This window comes from Sitophilus oryzae, unplaced genomic scaffold (genome assembly GCF_002938485.1).
Source record: "Sitophilus oryzae breed Bouriz unplaced genomic scaffold, Soryzae_2.0 scaffold_808_pilon_pilon, whole genome shotgun sequence".
Classification (NCBI taxonomy): domain Eukaryota; kingdom Metazoa; phylum Arthropoda; class Insecta; order Coleoptera; family Curculionidae; genus Sitophilus; species Sitophilus oryzae.
This window is the reverse complement of record NW_022147426.1, coordinates 3,993,097-4,017,509: the sequence shown is the minus strand read 5'-3', so window position 1 is coordinate 4,017,509 and position 24,413 is coordinate 3,993,097. Positions and strand designations below refer to the sequence as shown.

The following is a 24,413-nucleotide window of genomic DNA, read 5'->3' as shown; positions in this document are numbered from 1 at the left end:
TAAATCTGCGTTTTGTTCAGTTAAAACTGCGAGTTTCATTGCAATAAAATGACAAAACCTCTTCTAAAGTTTGAACTTTAGAAGAACTGAAATCAGTTACATAAATACACCTTTATGTTTCCATTAAAACATAAAACACGCAAGAAATTCCTTGCGGAAATTCATCGTTGTCATTTTTGAAAAGATTATAGCACAGATTAGGTATCCTATAAGTATACAGATAAAAATCTTGTCCCTAATTCGTGGTACGAAAATTGTTTTTTATGACGATGTGCAAACGAGTCAAATTTCTTGTGCGCAAAAATAAACTTGCGTAAAATAACAATAAACAGCGTAATAGAGAGATGTCGCTAAACCGAATAGCGTGCATGGACGTTAATAAGGCCAGGTGTTATTTCCTTTATGTGATGTGGTATTAACTCTCTTCATTTATAGTTATCAGATCGGAAAGAATTCTGATCGCGTCGCGTCCGCTATTTAAACTTAACCTAACTTTGAATTTAAAACTTTGAAATTGTTTTGTTTACTAGGTATTTTAAAACTAAAGGGCTAAAGTGCTTATTTCCAATACTTTATTGTTCAACGTCTGCCAGTCGGTTTAGGGCAACAAGCAACAAATTCTCTTAGAAGGGCTAAGTCGTCATTTGCTGTAAACCTAAGACTCTTATTTATAGGTTCTTTAGTATTGGAAGAGGTGGAATCCATATTTTGGGCCATATTTATTTAATTAAAACTAATCCCAGCTACTTAAATATCAAATTACCTAATAAAACTAAAGCAATAATTCAAAACAATTCAAACATAACCTAAAATAAAAGATCTCGCCGGCCGGCTCCGATTGTCAAATACCCGCACATGCCCATTTAAGCAATTTTTGAACGTTATCAGAGGTTATTTAGAAAGAGCGCTTGGTGTAATTGATCCGCAAATTACGTCAGGCGGTAACGTTATTAGCGGGTGTTGCGTTAAAAATTGACTCGCGCATATCGTAACCATGATAAGGTACGCGTAAATACTGGATGACGCTATTCGGATTCGGTTTTCCGATATCTCTCTAATAACTGTGCCGGTCAGGCGCTGTGCACAATTTTAGAGGCCATAAGTGGGCGTGCTATGTGCGCAAACTAGTCACCTAACTAGTGCCCGATTCCGAAAATTGGAACCACGAAAAACAATAAAGAAAAAACAAAGATTATAATCTGTATAATCTGTGATTATAGTAAAATAATTTTTAAAAAATATTAATAAAAATGTAGAAAATCGCGAATGAAAATTTCGAAACCAAAGCAATCAAAATCGATAGGAAAATAATAAATTTTAGTACTGCAGAGAGATAATGTCAAAAGATACTGGTTTACAAAAATTAAAATTAAAGTTAATTAACCAACTTTAAAGTATAAAATTCAGTAAATGTTGGTTAGGCGTTTATTCATTTGCAATATATTTTTTTATTTTTACATAAGTTATGTAAAAATAACATTTTTTATAACTTATTTACATAAGTTATGATAAATGTAACAAGTAACAAATAAATAAATAATAAATGCAGGAAGTTGCTTGAAACACAGCTTGAAATCAGGAAATCTTTTTATATCTTTTTTTGGTAAGTGGTGTTTTTTTAAATACACCCTTGTTTGTAATAATTACAGTATTATTATTAAAAACAATTATTGTTTTTAATAAAATACCTCGATTAGATTTTTTCAATTTTAGACAGTTTTTTTTCACAATATTTTGAAGTAATCACTTGTCACTTAAATTTTATAGTTATTTTTTATACAAGACGATAAAATGGTATTTTATCTTCGACCGAAAAGATTAATTAGCAATTTTATCGTCGTGTAGTCAATATTTTTTAATTCTCTTTCGTGTCGATTGCTGATTGAATTGAAGCCAGAAATGGCTCAAAACGAAATAAGTAAATTACCAACAGATATTCAGGTCGAGGCGACAAACGCCATATCCAAACTACTTCCATTTAAATCCCGAATAACTTATAAAAAGGAAAACAAAGTTTTTCAAAAATGGAAGCAATTAATAAACGTGCGAGAAGAAATACAGTTTTTAACCTATCCTCGCTGTTAAAGTATCATTTAATCTACCCTTGCGGTTAAAGTACTATTTTATCTACTATTTTTAATAGATATAAGACAATTTAGCAGTTTGGAAAAAAATGCGTTCCAATTGTACCAACTTATTTCTTTGTTAAAATAAAACAAACTACTTTGAAAATAAAATGACAGACACCTCTATCACTGTCAAGGATCTTGTTGCTGGATAGACTATAACTGGTTTCAGCTATTCTAAAGTTGAAAAACCGAAAATTATGCATTTCCGCAGAAAAAAAATCGTAACTTTCTATTTGGGAAGGCTTTTGAGCCAAACTTACTTCGACGAAATCGACGGGAACCGGATCCTCCTTCGCTCGGGACTGTGACACGGTGCGCCTGCGCAGCATCGCCTGGATCGAGGGCAGCGCCTCCTCGAGCACGGCCCCGGGCGTAGGCGGCGGCGACGCCAGCGCCGGCATCCCGTCCGAGCTCTTGGCTCCGCCCTCGGGGTGGGGACTGGCGGGGGGATCAGGCGTGTTGGCGCGCGAGTTCTCCGCGACGCTGTCGTGGCGCTTGTGGGAGCGTTGGCGGCCGTAGCCGGCGGGCAGCTTCAGGTAGCTGAGGAAGCGTTTCTTCTCCTCTTGCTCGCAACGGTCGTGGCGCGCGACCACTTCCTCTTCGGTAAGGTCTTCCACCTTGAAAGAACGATAAATAAAATGGCATTAATATTTAAATTTTAGAACTGCTGCATGTATACTAAGGTTATTGATTTTATGGAAAGCACTGTTCATTAAAATGTTGTATCCTATGTTATAGGGCTTGTTTCTCTCTACAATTTCCTGTCTCACAATGTACCATTTGTGTCGGAGAAGGGATCATATCATAGTTGTCTATTTTCGAAAGAAATCAGTACATGTTTATTATTTCGCATATTTTTCATTTTATTGATTTTATAGAAAGCACTGTTCATTAAAATGTTGTATCCTATGTTATAGGGCTTGTTTCCCTCTACAATTTCCTGTTTCACAATGTACCGTTTGTGTCCGGGAAGGGTTCATAGTTTCGTAGTTGTCGATTTTCGAAAGAAATCAGTACATGTATATTATTTTGTATATTTTTCATTTTATTGATTTTATGGAAAGCACTGTTCATTAAAATGTTGCAAGGGCTGTATGTTATAGGGCTTGTTTCGCTCTACAATTTCCTGTCTCACAATGCAATGCAATGTACCGTTTGTGTCGGGGAAGGGATCATAGTTTCATAGTTGTCTATTTACGAAAGAAATCAGTACATGTTTATTATTTCGTATATTTTTCATTTTATTGATTTTATGGAAAGCACTGTTCATTAAAATGTTGTATCCTATGTTATAGGGCTTGTTTCTCTCTACAATTTCCAGTCTCACAATGTACCATTTGTGTCGGAAAAGGGATCATAGTTTCAGAGTTGTCTATTTTCGAAAGAAATCAGTACATGTTTATTATTTCGCATATTTTTCATTTTATTGATTTTATGGAAAGCACTGTTCATTAAAATGTTGTATCCTATGTTATAGGGCTTGTTTCTCTCTACAATTTCCTGTCTCACAATGTACCGTTTGTGTCGGGGAAGGGATCATAGTTTCATAGTTGTCTATTTTCGAAAGAAATCAGTACATGTACATTATTTCGTATATTTTTGATTTTATTGATTTTATGGAAAGCACTGTTCATTAAAATGTTGTATCCTATGTTATAGGGCTTGTTTCTCTCTACAATTTCCTGTCTCACAATGTGTCAAAAAGAATCGACGAATATCTTTTTTCACATTATATCTTTTAAAAAAAGTATATCTATCTAAAAAAAGAAATCTGTCTTAAAATAATCAAACTTCAACCTTTAATAACTTTCGAACGGTGAGGTTTACAAAGAAATTGTAAGAAACCTTTTTTGTAAAGAATTTAATTTCCTACAAATATGTGGACGAGATATTTTTTACAATAGTAGGATACTGAGATATGAATTTTTCTTTCTAATTATAAGGAAAAAATAGAAAACTGAAAGGCGGACCACAACCACCCTAATGTATACTCTGAATAAGGGAATATTTTGACAGACGACGACATAAATAAAGCAAATTAAGTCCATACTAATCCATTTATTTCGCTAAAAAATTTCTAATATTTTTTAAATTAACTATGGAGGGGTATGATTGGAATGACAGAACGACGCACGGACGCAGATGCGTATGAACTCGACTTAAGATTACTGAAACTTGGCAAACTCTTGTCAAATTAAAGGTTATTATTTGTGTCAAATATCTAGCTTTCTGGAAAATTATAAATATTGGTTATTACGTGTATTTTTTAAAGTTAAGTGGAGGAAAAATCCAGGGAAAACTTATTTCTTTGTAAAATAAAATAAACTACTTTGAACTTAAAATGACAGACACATCAATCACTGTCAATGATTTTGTCATTGTACAGACTATACTTACATCACTATCCTCCACTAAATCAGTCACAGTACCGTTATTCTTAGTTTCAAGTTTGTATAATGGCTCTGTTTCAGCAATCCTCCACCTAAGCGAAAAAAACAGTAAAATTAAAACACACATTAAACGCCATCAATAAAAACTGATAAGTATGACGTTAGTACTTACTTTGGTGTCAGAATTTCCTTGTACTGAAGTTTTTCTACACGCGTGGACGCAGCCACGCTGTAAGGTATCACAATGTTATCAATATCATACGAATCCGACCTGACATTCCTGTTGTGTTGCTTGTAACCAGATATAGACTGAAATTTAAAAACCCCAAATAAATTCATATTAAATAAATATTACTATAAATTTAATTTATTTCTTAACAAATTGTTTTACTTAATTTTTGAAAAAAACTTCAATTTGAAAATCGTCCAAAGTTATGTTTTTTTTTCAATAAATCAGAATCATATTAGAGCAATTCCAAAGAGTACTCACTTGCATCTGAAGCAAAGGCGAACCGTGTGGCGAATCCAGTTGGTTCCGTTCCTGAGGCGCACCCAAAAACGGAGTCGAACCTTCGCCGATCATCGCTTCCACCTCCGCATCCTCCGCAGCTACGTCATAGTTCTGCAAAAGCAACTGGCTTTGTCGCTTCTTAAACTTACTGATGCCCGACGGGCGTCCCACCTTACGCCGTTTGATCTTGTTCTTTATTTCTGCAAAATAAACAGAATACAGATAAGAAAATGTCAATTTTATGTCATAAATCGCCAAGCTAGGAAGGTTAGGTTAGGATGTGGTATATGATTAAATGCGTTGTTTCGTATGCGCAGATTGACAGCACAGGTTAAAGTACTTTAAAAAAGGTTAAAACTAGGTTGAAAATCTTTAAAAAATGATATAATAAATATATTGTTTCCGAATTTTACATTATGATTCATTTCATAAATCCATCACAATCTGGCAACTCTGTCGCTATCGCTTGTCACTCAAGTTGATCACGTGCATCGGAAATTGTTTTGCAATTACTTTATATTATTGCTAAAAAAGAGCTAAACCATCAAAAAATCATTAAATTGTGATCTATAGTCTATTTCACTAAAGCTGTCAATTAAAATATTCAATAATATTTATTAAATTTAAGTATTTCAGCAGAATATAAACGTACACAGTAGATAAGATTGCCGAGGTTGGACGTCTGGAAAATGTACTAAATAATTGAACTAAACAATAATTTTAAGAATTACAAAAAAAAACCTTTTCTTACATAATTTCCTACGTGATGAATAGAAACTATTTCTCAGATCGCTCAAATTTTGCGTGAAATAATGTTTTTCTTTCATATTAAAAATGTACTAAATATAGTACAAAAATATTCGGTAATAACATCCCTTGTTTTAACGGTCATGCTTCAGGGCTGGTAAAGTAAAAAACCAATGACACATACTATACAAAAGGCTGTAAGTTTGAGAAATACTAGAATAGTTAAATTACTTACTTTCAGATAGCGTCGCCATAGTGCTGGATTTCAATCGACCGTACTTTTTTCGATGGTCCAATTTCTTCGTTCGATGCTCCAGCGACTTGGATTCCCCTTGATCCCGTTTCTGCAGTACCTTCATCGTCTTCATTCGCAAGCTCCGTTGCTGCCACTCGTGGAGTTTCATGATGGCCTCAAAGTGCAAATTTTGAGAAGAATCTACAAAACAATCATAATACATAAGACATAGGAATCGACACGTAAAAAAAATTTAAAAACTTATGATAGAAAAACTCCCAAATGGTAGACTTTTGACAGAACAAGGGATCAGCCATTAAAGTTTGCCACGTTTGTTTTGAAACACCCTGTGTATAAAGATAGATATACAGGGTCGCTGATATGTATGAAATCGGTCGATTATTAGGTAAAATATAGGAGGTACCGCAAAAAGTTAGATACAAAAGTCATAGGGGTTTGTTTTAAATATCTATTGGTGGGTAATAAATTTAAGTAAACAGGGTCGGTCATAAAGTCGTGGCACATCAAAGTTTCATTTTTTTTTAATGGAACTCCCTGTATATTATTGCATATTTCGGTTCTTCCTCCAATTCTAAGCAAAAATCGCGATACACAATGTACCTCAAACTAACCGTTTCCGAGTTATTGACTTTTGAAAATATCACTTAAACAATTCAATTTAATTAATTTCGATGTGTTCGGTTTCATTTAACAATGCCATTCTGCGGAAACTATGATACTTAATTATATTTGACATTAGTTTTCAAGTTAGCATTTATAGATGTATAAAATGAGATTATAACAAGTCTGGAAATTACGAAATTTTCGTTTAACATTTCAGAATCAAAACTTCATAATTCGGAAATTGTTGAATTTGGGTACATGATCGTAATACACATAATATAATAAAAGATTGTTCTACTTTGATGTAGATAGATGATAGATATGACAGTTATATTTTTCAATTTCAATTTCAAAAGTACTTTATTGTTTAAAAAATAGAAATATATAAAAATAGAAAATAAAAATTTTGTTAACAAAGCATAAATATTCCTAAATCTAAACCTAAATTAAAAAAAATTGTGTAAATATAAGATAGAAATACATCCATTTAAACAAACAAACAGTATTCAGAAAAATAGGTGTAAAATAACATATACAATATACAGAATAAAGAGAAAATTAAAAATAACGCTAAAAAGAATAAGTCAGACTAACAAGCAATTCTAGACTCTAAAGAGTAATATCAAGGGAGCCCCGGTAGAATTCGTCAACGCTGTAAAATGCCCTATTTAAAAGTTCCCTTTTCAGTAGTCTCCGGAAGGTTTTTATGGAATTAACCAATCTTAAAACAACCGGCAGATGATTAAAGATCTTTCGGCCCTCATATATTATAGATCTTTTGACCAATGTGCTATTTGGAAGTGGTAAGGGCAGATTCAGATTCAGGGTTTGGCGGGTAACAATATTGGGTATAGGACCCTGTAGTTCGATTTTTAAAAATAAGGGATGATGTTTCCAGAATAATGATAAACGCCATTTATTGAAAGATTGAAAGTCAGATCATGTCTTATATTTTTAAAAAACACAATTTTCTCATTAAAGAGCCATATTAGGTATAGGAAGTCCTTAATAAAACAAAATGATTAAAGAAAGTCTTGTTCGATTATGATACAAAATACAGGATCTTCCATTTAAAATAGTGGAGAAAAATACATTTAGTTTTGACTCGTCCTGTATATATCAAACAAGATTGCAAATTATGGTAGACCGAATTTTGAAGGAGACACTAATATACAGTATTTCCTGTTAAAATTCGAATTTAGAATTTTAAGTAAGAAGTAAATTTAGTTTAAAAACGGTTATATTTTAAAAACCACTCAGTATAGTATATGACATTATGGTATTTTTGGAACAGAAATCTAATAGCAAATCCACTGAGTTAAAAAATATATACTGGGTACGTCTCAAAAGCGGTTCACCCCTATAACTTTTTTACTTTTTCAGTCAAAAAAAAAACGAGATCTGGTATGTTAGTATATGACATAAATTAGGATTGATTGACGTATTCAATTGTTTTCGGTCATTTCCTGTTTCACCGGAAATGACTACAACTTTTGATTTTTAAATGGTACCCTCGGCATTTTTTTACTTTATACGATAGAAAATAACACTCTGAATTGACATATCATATGTCAACTTTGACATTTTCGCATATAGTTTATTTGAAATTATAACTTGAGGTTCGTAACGAAAATTTGACTCGAAATACCAAGTGTGTGGTATCAAATTATTCGTGAGAAAATGCTTTTTCCAAATATGCTAATGAGCCACCCTCGTTCTATTTGAAAAAAATGAGATATGATTAAAAATACGATTTGAGCATTTTCTAATTCTAACTGGCCAGGACAAGACACTAAAAACATTAGACGATCAAATCTATTTTTCCAAGGCTTCTTGATAAGAATTAGTGTTTTTAACATAGCCACAGCGCTCTAGATCGAATTTTAAAATACAATTTTTTATTAAGCGAGAATGTCAAAAGGTGACATATGATATGTCATTCTATTCAGAATGTCATTCTCTATCGAATAAAGTAAAAAAATACCGAGGGTGCCATTTAAAAATCAAAAGTTGTAGTCATTTCCGGTGAAACAGGAAGTGACCTAAAACAATTGAATACGTCAATCAACCCCAATTTATGTCATATAACATACCAAATCTCGCTTTTTTATCTGAAAAAATAAAAAAGTTATAGGGGTGAGCCACTTTTGAGACGCACCCGCTACTATTCTATTTAAAAATATATAACTTTGGTTTGAAAATATGTTTGAATCACCTGTATACCGAGAAAAATAGTTTCAAAATGTGCATTGCCCCCATATTTAAAAAAAATAACCGAAATTCACAAACCAAAAATCTAATATAGCGCTTTTTCGGAAGCCTCACTTAAAAAATGTGTCATTTATTGACTTAAAATTTGACCATTTTATGGCTTAAGAAAAAAATAGAAATAATTACCTTCGGGTAGAGACAGGACTGGATGGAAACCGGGATCAAGCAGGGCGACTTTTTCGGCTTTCACAAGGGTTTCGGGTGGATCTCTGGGATGCATAGGATCCACCCGTCCCGTGCAAAGGGCACAGGGCTCTTGACACGGCACGCAACTGCATCGCACGGTGCTAGGACGAGCGGCTTTCTTGGACACTGCATGCAACCCGGCCACCTAAAATTAAAAAAAATCATAAGAATATTAAAATTTTAAGGGGGTTAATTAAAAAAACGACAGAAAAATCGTACACAGAAATGTGTATACTCAGGTAAGATTTCGACAGACGATGACAGAAAAAAAGCAGATGACGTCCCATACCAATCTATTTATTTTACTAAAAAAAAGTTTCTAATATTTTTTAAGTTAACTGTGGATGGGTTTAAATATATATCCGTCCTGCGTCGTCTCTTGTTGTTTTTAACCAGTTTTATTGGTTTATTTCAAAAATGACAGATCATATTAGTCAATTTTATTGGTTTGACGGAACGATGAACGACAAACGGACGCCGATGCGTATAAACTCGCTTTTAGATTTTTGAGGCTTATCAAATTATAGGTTATAATTTTGTGTCAACTTCTCGGCCAACTTATATCAAATACCCTGCGTTTTGGAAGATGATGTGTCTTTTGAAGTCAAGTGGAGGAAAAATCGAGGGAAAATTAACTGTAGACCCAGAGCACAGTTTACAGTTAATACTCGGTGCCCAGGCAGAAAGTCTTATACACCAATAAAGTTACCATCAATAAAGTTTGTATACCATCTCGTCATAGATAAGTGCATCTCGTATATGGTACAAGGATCGTACTAAACATATACAAAAAACTGGAGTAATGTAATGTAAAATAACGACATCACACGATAGGTAAATAATGGATTTTAGTACTGCAGAAAAATAATGTCGGAAGGTACTGGTTTACAAAAAATGTGTTAATTTTTATTTTTTTTAATAAAATTTGTAGGTATTTAAGTAATCTACGGGAACATGGTTTGATAACCAAGTCTATAAAATTAAGATTAAAGTTAATTAATCAACCTTTAAGGTATAAAATTCGATAAGTGTTATTATTAATAAAATAGTTTGTTTTATTTATTCCTGTGGAATATTACAGATTTGTATTTGTACATAAGTTATATTAATAAACATAATAATAAATGCGTATTGTTGTGTAGGGTGATTTATTCTCAATAGACTCGTTTTATTGAAATTTTTATGTGCAGAAATTTAATTTTTTGGTGTTGTGAAAAATTGTACAAGGTGTTGTACAAGAACAAAGCGACAATGAATGAAAAATGAAGAGACATTTATTTTAAAATATATCTTCTCAAGCGAGGCATTTTTTATCAAATGCGTAATATTGTTTAACACATGATAGTGATTTTATACATGCTTGCGTTTCTTATTTATGTACAATTATTATGCTCTGATATTTAGAAATTACAATTTTCCAAGAAATTCGATTTTTTTTCTTTTTTGATTAGTAATCTAAATCGCACGTGCATCGTAATCTGTTTATATAATCTATCTTTTATATACAAGAAAGTACTCAATTTCACTTGATTTTCATATTCATTCGTCTATAGTTATGTATTCGGATTAGGCTTACTCGTTCATGTAACTAAATCAGCATTAAATTAATAGGTTATGCTACTGATATTTTTTTATAATTTTTTTATCAAACTATGCACAATGATAAAAAACGGCGTCACATGGGCATTAGAAAGGATGATTGAATACATTTTTTCAATTTTCGTTTCCATAAAAACTTTATTGAATGCAAATGGAACAATGAAGTAATTTTGAAATAAAAATCCGGCAATTCAATCCAATCGTTTTTAAGTGTTGCGTTTACTTACCGACGAGTAACATTTCATTTTTATTTATATAGATGAATTCATTTCACTATTCTATTTTTATTTTAGAAGATAACTTGGACTTAACCAGTCCGATTCTTTTGTCTTTTTTTCAGATTTTTTTATTGACAATCAAGACGTCATCCAAAAAAATGCCAGAAAATGCGATTTACACATATCGATATATTTTATTAAATAGAAATTACCTGAAAATAGATATTGCTTCTTTTATATTATATTAATAGAGGTGCCACATTTTATAACCAAATAAATTATGCAAACAGGTATCCCATCAGCCTACAACAACCTGTAAACCTGACTCATTTATTGACGTAATAATAATAATAAGCCTAGTAAACTACATTTTCAACGTTAAACGGCATTCAGATAAGGATTAAAGTACTAACAATTAATAGATAGATATAATTCAAATTAAGAAGTGTCTATAATATAGTCCTCCCCAATACTACGATACCACAAAATCTATATCTACAGGGTGGTCCAAACTGTATTCCGGAAACGTCGGCAGCATAATCTGCAGATAAAAATAAGTAAAAAAGTTTGTATGAATGTATGCCCTAAAATGCTAAGTTTCGGAGATACAGGGTGTAGAAGTTTCATTTTTATTTCGATTTTTTCGAAATAATTTCTGAAGTAACGTAAATATTTGGATGAAAATTGAGAGTTTTTTAATACGAGAAATTTGATTTAGATGTCAATATGACTCCTACTTGTAGAGGGAGATAGCTACCTAGGTATTTTTAACGGGTTTGAAGAATAATAACTTTTCGTCCGTACCTGTATAAAACTACTGAGTAAAAAATATACATTTACGACGTTTTTTTTTACGTAAAAAAGGTCTCTTGGTAAAAATCGCTACGAGTAATGGTTCTCGAAATATTTGGAACCGAACTGATCAATACCTGTCATCATTGACATAAATTAAACACGTTGAATAAATATTTATTACACTGAAATCAAAAATTTGAAATGTTTTTGTGCCAAAAGTTCAACAGAAACTGTTTTATCATCATTTTTTCGAAGAAAAATTTATAATTAATTTAAAAACTAAAAAGTTCCCAAATTTATCATTTCAATCAAAGTCAAATAACTATCTACTCAACATGTTTATTTTTTGTCAATAATGACATGTATTTATTGACTATTTCCATACTAAATACTCTTGAAAACGGTTGCTTGTAGCGATTTTTTTTGCGTAAAAAAAAGAGACATTTTTTACGTAAAAAATCACAGAAATGTAATTTTTTTTACTCAGTAGTTTTATACAGGTACTAGGGCATTCAATCCAGAAAGAAATTTTCAATCCCGGGATTTCGGGATTATAATTTTTCGATCCCGGGATTGGTCCCGGGATTCTCGAAAAATTAATTACATTGAAATTATATTATATTTTCTTTCTTAAACAAATTTTTATTGAACAAAAAAACATTAACATAAATTAAACGTCATCGCCATTACAAAACAACATAACATATAAGTTTATTTAACAAAAAAATCATTAAAAGGAACTAAAATATACATTTTTTATTTAATTTACATAACAAAACGAACAAACACAGCATAACACAGGATTATGTAAGATACTAAAATACTAAGATACTAAAATACCAACTTATGCAGTAACAAAGATGAGGATCTAAACTTGTTTTTTGAAAAAAAAAATCTTAAAAAACAAGCTGATCAAGAGTATTATCACTCAAACTAAGATCTTCTACATTCTAGCAATAGAAAATGTCCTTTCTGATTCCACACTCGTTGGAGGAATAGTCATCAGCATGTCATAGGCTAACTGCAAGTAGAAACCTCGGTCAGCTCCATTCTCGAAGAATTCCATCTCCAGGAATATTATTTTGTTGAATCCCGAAAATCCCGGGATTAAATAAAAGACAATCCCGGGATTTCGGGATTGAAAAAATGTCCGGGATCCCGGAAAACGGGATCCAGGGATTGAATGCTCTAACAGGTACGGACGAAAATTTATTACTCTTCGAAACAGTTAAAACACATGTAGATGGCGCCTCCTACAAATAGGAGCCATATTGACATCAAAATCAAATTTTTCACGCCAAAAAACTCTCAGGCACCGATTTTTATCCAAATATTGACGTTACTTCAGAAATTATTTGGAAAAAAATCGAAATAAAAATGAAACTTCTACACCCTGTAACTCCGAAACTAAGCATTTTAGGACAGAGTACATTTATACAACCTTTTTTCTTATTTTTATCTGCAGAATATGCTGTCGAAGTTTCCGGAATACAGTTCGGACAACCCTGTATATTACAATCCAATACTATGATGTAGCACACACACATTTGTCTAAAAAATACATATACATTTTTGTCATATTGATATAAGTAGATTCAAGCTAAATCTAAACAGTGAACTGCCGTATGATCGAAAAAAAAAACGGCGTACAGTTGGCCTTTGAAATGAACATCGATGAGATTCCCCATATAAAATGACAGCGATCTTCATTTCATAGCCATCGCTGACGCCGTTTTTTTTTCGACCATAATATTGTATCCCACTTTAGGATGAATTAATTACAAAACTCGTCCTTGACTAGCAAGGTGAGAACAACGGAACAACCGTAGAAATAGAAATCGAGTGAAGCACTTAACTATGACGTAAATATTAACGATTTTTTTTGTTTACAACTCGGTTATCTTCGATGGTATCTGTGACACATTTACTGTATATTTAATCTGAGCAATATTGTTTCTAAAAATATTTTTGATAGTTTATTTTTCTTTTTTTATAGACTTGTATAAAATTTCGAGTTAATAAATAGATAAGGTAAATGAACTCTCATACTCGATCTTGGAGTAATTCTTTATGATAAGATAAAAAAAATTTAAATTCCTAATTTAGTTTTTGAGTCGTTGAGAAAAATTGAAATAATATTTTGTCCTACTCTGTTTTTTATTGATCAGGGTTTATTTATATACCAGATAAAAAAAATATCTGGAAATTAAATTCACATCTACAGAATGTTACAAAAAAAGTTAGCTACATACATGGGAAAAACCATTATTAAAAAAAAGATGAAATCTCTCATGCCCAAAAAAAAATCAGTAAAAAAAATATTTTGACGTATATGTCATGAACGTCTGATGTCAAAGAACTCCCAGACACCAACTTTCATCCAAATATTGACGATACTTCAGAAATTATTTGGAAGAAATCGAAATAAAAATGAAACTTCTACACCCTGTATCTCCGAAACTAAGCATTCTAGGACACACATTTATACGAACTTTTTTACTCGTTTTTATCTGCAGAATATGGTGCCGAAGTTTCCGGAAAATACAGTTCGGACCACCCTGTATATGATATACAAAATTGGGATTGGATAAAAGAAAAATAGAAAAAATGCAATTAAAATTGAAATAATATTTTGTCCTACTCTGTTTTTTATTGATCAGGGTTTATTTATATACCAGATAAAAAAAATATCTGGAATTTAAATTCACATCTACAGAATGTTACAAAAAAAGTTAGCTACATACATGGGAAAAACCATTATTAAAAAAAAGATGAAATCTCTCATGCCCAAAAAAAAATCAGTAAAAAAAATATTTTGACGTATATGTCATGAACGTCTGATGTCAAAGAACTCCCAGACACCAATATTCATCCAAATATTGACGATACTTCAAAAATTATTTGGAAAAAAATCGAAATAAAAATGAAACTTCTACACCCTGTAACTCCGAAACTAAGCATTTTAGGACAGAGTACATTTATACAACCTTTTTTCATATTTTTATCTGCAGAATATGCTGCGGAATTTTCCGGAATACAGTTCGGACCACCCTGTATATTACAATCCAATACTATGATGTAGCACACACACATTTGTCCAAAAAATATACATTTTTGTCATATTGATATAAGTAGATTCAAGCTAAATCTAAACAGTGAACTGCCGTATGATCGAAAAAAAAAACGGCGTACAGTTGGTTTTTGAAATGAACATCGATGACATTCCCCATATAAAATGACAGCAATCTTCATTTCATAGCCATCGCCGACGTCGTTTTTTTTTCGATCATATTGTATCCCACTTCAGGATGAATTAATTACAAAAGTCGTCCTTGACTAGTAAGGTGAGAACAACGGAACAACCGTAGAAATAGAAATCGAGTGAAGCACTTAACTATGACGTAAATATTAACGATTTTTTTTGTTTACAACTCGGTTATCTTCGATGGTATCTGTGACACATTTACTGTATATTTAATCTGAGCAATATTGTTTCTAAAAAATATTTTGATAGTTTATTTTTCTTTTTTTATAGACTTGTATAAAATTTCGAGTTAATAAATAGATAAGGTAAATGAACTCTCATACTCGATCTTGGAGTAATTCTTTATGATAAGATAAAAAAAATTAAAATCTTAATTTAGTTTTTGAGTCGTTGAGAAAAATTGAGATAATATTTTGTCCTACTCTGTTTTTTATTGATCAGGGTTTATTTATATACCAGATAAAAAAAAATATCTGGAAATTAAATTCACATCTACATACATAGGAAAAACCATTATTAAAAAAAAGATGAAATCTCTCATGCCCAAAAAAAATTCAGTAAAAAAAATATTTTGACGTATATGTCATGAACGTCTGATGTCAAAGAACTCCCAGACACCAATATTCATCCAAATATTGACGATACTTCAAAAATTATTTGGAAAAAAATCGAAATAAAAATGAAACTTCTACACCCTGTAACTCCGAAACTAAGCATTTTAGGACAGAGTACATTTATACAACCTTTTTTTCATATTTTTATCTGCAGAATATGCTGCGGAATTTTCCGGAATACAGTTCGGACCACCCTGTATATTACAATCCAATACTATGATGTAGCACACACACATTTGTCCAAAAATATACATTTTTGTCATATTGATATAAGTAGATTCAAGCTAAATCTAAACAGTGAACTGCCGTATGATCGAAAAAAAAACGGCGTACAGTTGGCCTTTGAAATGAACATCGATGAGATTCCCCATATAAAATGACAGCGATCTTCATTTCATAGCCATCGCTGACGCCGTTTTTTTCGACCATAATATTGTATCCCACTTTAGGATGAATTAATTACAAAACTCGTCCTTGACTAGCAAGGTGAGAACAACGGAACAACCGTAGAAATAGAAATCGAGTGAAGCACTTAACTATGACGTAAATATTAACGATTTTTTTTGTTTACAACTCGGTTATCTTCGATGGTATCTCAGTGACACATTTACTGTATATTTAATCTGAGCAATATTGTTTCTAAAAAATATTTTGTTAGTTTATTTTTCTTTTTTTATAGACTTGTATAAAATTTCGAGTTAATAAATAGATAAGGTAAATGAACTCTCATACTCGATCTTGGAGTAATTCTTTATGATAAGATAAAAAAAATTAAAATCTTAATTTAGTTTTTGAGTCGTTGAGAAAAATTGAAATAATATTTTGTCCTACTCTGTTTTTTATTGATCAGGGTTTATTTATATACCAGATAAAAAAAATTATCTGGAAATTAAATTCACACTACAGAATGTTACAAAAAAAGCTAGCTACATACATAGGAAAAACCATTATTAAAAAAAAGATGAAATCTCTCATACCCAAAAAAAATTCAGTAAAAAAAATATTTTGACGTATATGTCATGAACGTCTGATGTCAAAGAACTACCAGACACCAATTTTCATCCAAATATTGACGATACTTCAGAAATTATTTGGAAGAAATCGAAATAAAAATGAAACTTCTACACCCTGTATCTCCGAAACTAAGCATTCTAGGACACACATTTATACGAACTTTTTTACTCATTTTTATCTGCAGAATATGGTGCCGAAGTTTCCGGAAAATACAGTTCGGACCACCCTGTATATGATATACAAAATTGGGATTGGATAAAAGAAAAATAGAAAAAATGGAATTAAAATTTACAAAGTTTTTTACGCTATCAACATGGTTTACATTTCATATAAACCAAAACAGTTATTAATTGAGGGAAATTTCAGTGAAAAAAGTAAATCATTTTTTGATTGATTTGTGGCTATTTATAACCAGCACATTCATGGGAAATCCGGGAAATCTAAAACATTTTCTTATTAATACATCAGTTAATAATTAATTTAAACAGGAAGTTCAAAAAACTATTTAACTATTTGAAGGCGAGTAATATTATTAATTTATAAATAATACCTTTCGTAGCTTTACTGTTATTAAACTGTTACTGTCTCATATATTATGTTTACTTGTTATTGCTCTCTATAATAGTCTAGTAAACAAATATTTTTTTAATTTATTACTTTTTCAAACATGTCCTTGAAATCTTTCAATTTAATAGCTGCTATAGTCTGTGAAACGAATAACTTTGAATTTCACAGTTCCCGCGGACTTTTCTAGTGTTAATTTTCTTAGGTTAGCAATTTATGACGTCATGCTAGTTAGATACTAGGGATTAATAAATATGTTGTAGAATACATGGAAAACATAATTATTCCTCGTGTTTTTGGTTTGTATTTTAAAAATGATATAGTTTACATGAAATATACATAATATACAGTTAATAAATACAATAGGTATATATATATATATATATATATATATATATATATATATATATATATATATACAGGGTGTCCCAGAAATGAGTGCAGATATTTTAAGAGGTGGTAGATCTGGTCAAAATAAACATATTTTCTCTTTACCATTTTTAAAATAAATTGAAAATAACTGAGTTATTTAACTTTGAAAATTTAAAAAAATAATCGCAACATTTTGAGAACCGCCGGCAGATATTGCCAACTACATCCAATTACCCGGATCAAGCCCAGATTTCAGTTAATTCGACGCACTGTGTTGCCATATGGACAAGAAAGTATATGTTTACAAGTAAGTCATAAAAATCACAACACCTGAGGAGTTTGCAGAGATGCATTACATTTTAGATTGTGATATTATTACATAAAATAAATTAAAAGTTAAATGTTTAAAAGTTAAATTAAAAAAACTTACCCAACATTAAAAAGATACTTATGACAGATCGATGTAACTGCGACAGTTCTCTTTTTCGATACACACTTAACTAAAATACACTTCATTGTGCTGCTTTACTTGTACGTGCTATTATAAAACTGCTAAAATAACAGTCCCCATTTTTAATTTAACACATTATTTTCGTATAGGCTTCATCACAATTTGAACCACTGATTTACAAAACACCTTGAAAAGCACACATTACACATTACTTTGAATATCTTTCTGAATGAATAAATGTTGAGAATTATTGTCTCTTACCGCCACTTTACGAACTACTTTCAATCTAAGAAAATACATGTTTCACTCAACAATTTTAAATGCGTATTTTGCTTTTTCGCTATTTTTTTCGATGTATTTCGACAATTCCGTCAACAGCCCAAACATCCGTCGGCCAAGACAGCCACGCATCACTGGTTGGTAACTGCCCAGTGCTTCTTTTGTCGCGCCGGCGTGTCGAGCTTGAGTCATGCGAGGTTGCCGTAGTTTCAACAATTTCAAATTCAAGACACTCGAAGCAATCAAATTCTTATTAAATTTTAAAAATAAAACAGAAAAACATGAAAGGAAATAAACAAAACAAAAATGAATTGATTATTGATAAGGTCACAAAAAAAAATTTCTAAATTGTTTATCGTAATTCAGAATTCAATATATCGAAAACAGCCCGACGAATAATCAATTCATTTTCGTTTTGTTTGTTTCCTTTCATGTTTCTCTGTTTTATTTTTAAAATTTAATACAAATTTGATTGCTTCGAATCTCTTGAATTTGAAATTGTTGTAACTACGGCAACGTTGCTTAACATCGTCGTCTGACGCAAGGCTGCCACGACGCAAGGCTGCCACGACGGCGCGGCTCAAAGGACCAGTTCACACGTGGCACTCTTGGCCAATACGCGACGGTCGGGCTGTCAAAATACATCGAAAAAATAGCGAAAAAACAAAATACGTATTTAAAATTGTTGAGTGAAACATGTCTTAAATTGAAAGTAGTTCGTAAAGTGGCGATAAGAGACGGTATTCAAAGTAATATGCGCTTTTCAAGGTGTTTTGTAAATCAGTGGTTCAAATAAAACAGAGAAACATGAAAGAAAACAAATATTGAATTCTAAATTACGATAAACATTTTAGGAATTTCTTTTTTGTGACCTGGTTGTGAATAATATGATGAATCATTTTCGTAAACGTCATAAACGTAATGTTTTAGTTAATTTTCGGTGGTTTTGTTAAGTTTTCATTGAAAGGGTAAGTACTAAAAATAATTAATGTTTTTTTTCTATAATAATTATTAATAATGAGCACTGATAAAATTTAACATTCTTAATTTTTGAGTAGAAATTTTTCTATGAATTTATAAATGTAGAACTATGTCGAATGTGGATAACATAGGAGGTTACAACACTGCAAGGCACTAAAAGTTTTTTCAAATTTCCCGGAAAATGTCAAGAAAAATTTTAAATTTTCAACATTTTTTTTCGCAAAAAACCTTATAGGCGTGTTTCTGGGGTTGAACTATACTACCAGTTAAAATATTTGCACTTATTTCTGGGACACCCTGTATGTGCTGGATAAAAAACACTTTCATTAAAAGGGTAAGCTCTAACTAAACATTAAAGGTTATAATTGTTTATTGAAACGATTGAAAATATTTCCTAATATGGCGAAAAAAGAAGCTAATTGTTAAGATTTATTTTTTCAGTTTACTCCACTGTAAAAAGTATTTAAAATATTGCGCGTTTCTCTACAATTAGTAGAGCAACCTACACTAATATGAATAAAATTAATTTTCGTATTTTTTTCTGTAGCAACTTAAAATAATTGAGTTTATAGATAAACATGCAGAATGTGGGTATGGTAGGAGGTGGCAACGTTGCATTCTCTCCGACACTCTCTATGCCCGGTAAACGAATTTCCCGGGGAGTGAACAGTGGCACTCAAAAGTTTTTCAACATTTTCGGAAAATGTCAGAAGAAAATATAAAATTTTCAACATTTTTTTCGCAAAAAAAAACCTCATAGGCGTGTTTCTAGGGTTGAACTATACTACCAGTTAAAATATCTGCACTCATTTCTGGGACACCCTGTATATATATATATATATATATATATATATATATATATATATATATATATATATATATATATATATATATATATATATATATACCTATTTATAGTAATAAATAACTTTGGCAAATAAACTATGAACCATACAAATGCAGCAAATGTTTTACAATATAGCTGAAATCGTACTCCATAGTCAATGTAGATAGTTTTAGCGTTGAGAATAATAATTTAAAAAAATATGTGGTCATCTTTTGACAAGTTTATATTAGTTTATTAATTGCATTAAACATTATGTGGTGTGTGGTGTGAATATTTTATATGTAATTTTTTGGATTATATTCGACACTATTTTTTTCTAATGACACAACACTGATGAAGGCTATAATGTTAGCTGAAACGTATTTTTTTAAACCAAATAAAAATAATGAAAACTTAATCAGCGTTTTTCCCGAACCTAAATCCCAAGAAAATCAAAAATTTTAGAACAATTTTACATATAAAATGATAGCGATCTTCATTTCATAACCATGGCTGACGCCTTTTTTTCGATGATATTGTATTATTTGCAAATATAATTTTTCGAACATTGATACTTGCAAAATATACATATAAATTTTGTGAATGCAAATAATAATACATCACTCTTAGTTAGTGATGTTGGTAGCGAATATTTCCAAACGAATTTTGCAGGAAATTTCGGAAATTTCTGAAATATTTGGTCCCAAAATCGCGAATATTCGCAAAAATCCGAATTTTGCAAAAAAATTTCTTTTCAAAATTCAAGACATTGAGCAAAAATTTAACGAAAGTGTATCAAGTATGTGTATTCTTAAAACAGAAGAAAAAGAATGCTTCTCTGCCTTACAAAATAGAAAACGTATGGCTCTTAAACCAATGCATTTTGCCGCGAACCTCTTGGACCCCTGTTTCCTGGGAGAGCACCTTAACAATGAAGAACACATAGCCGCTACAGAATTTATCAACAATATCACCAACAAACATCCTCAATTTGTCAATAATAAAGAAGCCATTTTTACAGATGTAACAAATTATTGCGCTAAATCGGGCTCTCGACTACGTTTGGATGTCAGTTAAAAATGTAGACTGTCTAAGTTGGTGGCAAGCAATGTGTAAAAATACTCAGTTGAAATATTTAGCTGTTGCTCTGCTGTCGTTACCAACGTCATCTGCAGCCATAGTTTGAATTTTATTGGTTTGACGGAACGATGAACGACAAACGGACGCCGATGCATATGAACTCGACTTAGATTTTTGAGGCTTATCAAAGTCTTGCCAAATTATAGGTTATAATTTTGTGTCAACTTATGTCAAATACCCTGCGTTTTAGAAGATGATTCATTTTGATTCGTGTTATTACATGTGTTTTGTGTCTTTTGAAGTCAAGTGGAGGAAAAATCGAGGGAAAATTAACTGTAGACCCAGAGCACAGTTTATAGTTAATACTCGGTGCCCAGGAAGAAAGTCTTATACACCAATAAAGTTACCATCAATAAATTTGTATACCATCTCGTCATAGATAAATGTATCTCGTATATGATACCTACAACGATCGTACTAAACATAGATATACTAAAAACTGGAGAAGCTGTAAATTAACATCACACGATAGGTAAATAATGGATTTTAGTACTGCAGAAAAATAATGTCAAAAGGTACTGGTTTAAAAAAAATTAAGGTTAAAGTTAATTAATCAACCATTAAGGTATAAAATTCGGTAAGTTTTATTATTAATAAAATAATTTGTTTTATTTATTCCTGTGGAATATTACAAATTTGTATTTGTATATAAAAGTTATATTGATAAATACCGTATGATCGAAAAAAAATGGCGTCCAGTTGGCTGGGAAATGACAATCGATGACATTTCCCATATAAATTTACATATAAAATGACAGCGACCTTCATTTCCCAGCCAACTGGACGCCGTTTTTTCTCGATCATACGGTATAATAATAAATGCGGAAAGAAATAGTTCTTTTTTTATATGTGGTGTTTGGTCCTTGTTTGTATTACATCAACACACCGGTTTTTTTAAATAAAATAACTCAATAAGATTTTTTCAGTTTTGTACAGTTTTTTTCACAATATTTTGAAGTAATCACTTTTCACTCAAATTTTAAATATATTAATTTCCTGCTTTGCGTTTCAATTGTGCCAACTTATTTCTTTGTAAAATAAAATAAACTACTTTGAAATTAAAATGACAGACACATCTATCACTGTCAAGGATCTTGTCGTTGGACAGACTATAGGTTTTGACTGAAGAGGTAAAATGGTTATGTATAGACGGGGCTTAAGAAATAATAAGATTATTCATTATTAAGATTTTCGATTATGGCGTAAAAACAAACTTAAAATGTGTACTTACTTGCAGTAACCTTCTTTTCCTAAAGTTAACCAACGGTCTCGTCCTGGCACACTGTTGACAGTCCGTCTTGTCATTTTCAGCCTTAATTCCCAATGCCCCGGGCAACTGCCCGACGTATCCGTTCACGGTTGACGTATTGTCACTTGCAGGTGAGGTTCTTTCGTGTTCTGTAATGTGAAAATAAACAGTATGTAGAAAGTTATTATTGTCATGAAAGTCTTTTGATCAGAGCATATTCAGATCATTCAGCAAAATATTCTTGATCACAGCATAACTCACTGCCAGAATTTCTTTTAAAATTTCAAAATATTTTCTCTTTCTTCTTTATATTCATTTTTGAATCCGTTTGCTTAATCCGCAAGCACATATCTGCTATTCCCGAAAAGCCATCTCACAACTATACACTTAGGAATTCGGAGCACGATCTTTATTTGCAGAGCTCAGAACTAGTTAAAGGCTCATACTGTATAATGCCAAAAAAAATGTACAATCATCTGCCTTTGAATGCCAAGTCACTTTCATTATTTCCCGTATTTCGCAAAGCTCTGAAATCATACTTACTGGAAAGCCATATATGCGGTAAACGACTTTTTTGTTGATGTTTAATAATGAACAATTTTGAATTTTAAAATTTTGATCATCTCACATACTGGTTAAAGGTCTAGCCATTTAATATTTAATATTTTATAACTCTTACATGATTATATCCATTTACAATTTTCCTATTGTAAAATTTTATTGATACGCCTTTTTTGTGTTCTTCATGTATGTTTTATTTGTAATAATTTTAAATGACGTAATTTTTTTTAATTGATTTGTATTTTATGATATTTTTGTGCTTTTTTTGTTTTGTAAATGCTTTGTCGATGAAGCTATTTTGACTTTTTGCACAATAAAGCGTTGTTTATTTATTTATTTATTCACTGCCAGCTAGCCATTTTGATAATTTCCATACAAGTTTTTGGAAATTCCGGATAAGTAAACTCTGAAATCAGGTCAAAATTCGGACAATGACAGTTGTCCCTGACTTGTTGGGGAGACGGACAGACATTACTTTAAAGGGGAAATTAAAGGCAATTGAAAAAGTATAATCTTTTGTCTTTGCGAACACTACTAAAAAAATTTGTACTGCATACGTTACAAATGACATCAATTGGATTATACTTTTTTAGTACAAAACATTTAGATCACTATACACTTTCGTTTTGGTATTATTATAATGCTTAATTTTATTGTTAAAATTAAATATTGCATTCCAAACCAATCTACCCGTTACATATACAGGGTGGTCCGAACTGTATTCCGGAAACTTCGGCAGCATATTGTGCAGATAAAAATAAGTAAAAAAGGAAAAAGTTCGTATAAATGTATGTCCTAAAATGCTTAGTTTCGAAAATACAGGGTGTAGAAGTTTCATTTCTATTTTGATATTTTCCAAATAATTTCTGAAGTAACGTTAATATTTGGATGAAAATTGGTGTCTGGGAGTTTTTGACATGAGAAATTTGGTTTTTGATATCAATATGTCTCCTATTTGTAGGGGGCGTCACCTACATGTGTTTTAACTATTTTGAATAGTAGTAACTTTTCGTCCGTACCTGTATAAGAATTCTGAGTGAAAAAATATATCGAAAAAAAAACGAAATATGAAATTTCTACACCCTGTATCTTCGAAACTAAACATTTTAGGACATACATTTATACGAACTTTTCTAATTATTTTTATCTGTAGAATATGCTGCCGAATATACTGTAGAAGTTTCCGGAATACAGTTCGGACCACCCTGTATAATTAGCATGAGCTATGTCAAAGAAGATTTCGACAGGTGACATTCAAAAAGTGACAGAAAATACAATTTACAAGTAAAAATACAAGTGAATTCAAATGACAGGCACAACTGTCACTGAAATGCATCGGTGAGAAGACTAAAGCCAGGGGCGGGAAAGTGAAATAGCAAAAGCGGTTCCACC

At 31.4% G+C, this 24,413-nt stretch overlaps 1 protein-coding gene across 1 annotated transcript in view; it reads right to left on the bottom strand.

The window, feature by feature from the left end:
• LOC115888776 (KAT8 regulatory NSL complex subunit 1) overlaps positions 1 to 24,413 on the bottom strand; it is a 41,449-nt gene that overhangs the window by 3,103 nt on the left and 13,933 nt on the right. The window contains exons 3-9 of the mRNA XM_030908618.1: positions 22,443 to 22,609; positions 9,034 to 9,238; positions 6,013 to 6,213; positions 5,010 to 5,230; positions 4,692 to 4,828; positions 4,527 to 4,611; positions 2,390 to 2,746 (exon numbers count right to left, since the gene is read on the bottom strand). Coding sequence (XP_030764478.1) covers positions 2,390 to 2,746; positions 4,527 to 4,611; positions 4,692 to 4,828; positions 5,010 to 5,230; positions 6,013 to 6,213; positions 9,034 to 9,238; positions 22,443 to 22,609 — 1,373 coding nt within the window. The remainder of the gene's footprint in view (positions 1 to 2,389; positions 2,747 to 4,526; positions 4,612 to 4,691; positions 4,829 to 5,009; positions 5,231 to 6,012; positions 6,214 to 9,033; positions 9,239 to 22,442; positions 22,610 to 24,413) is intronic.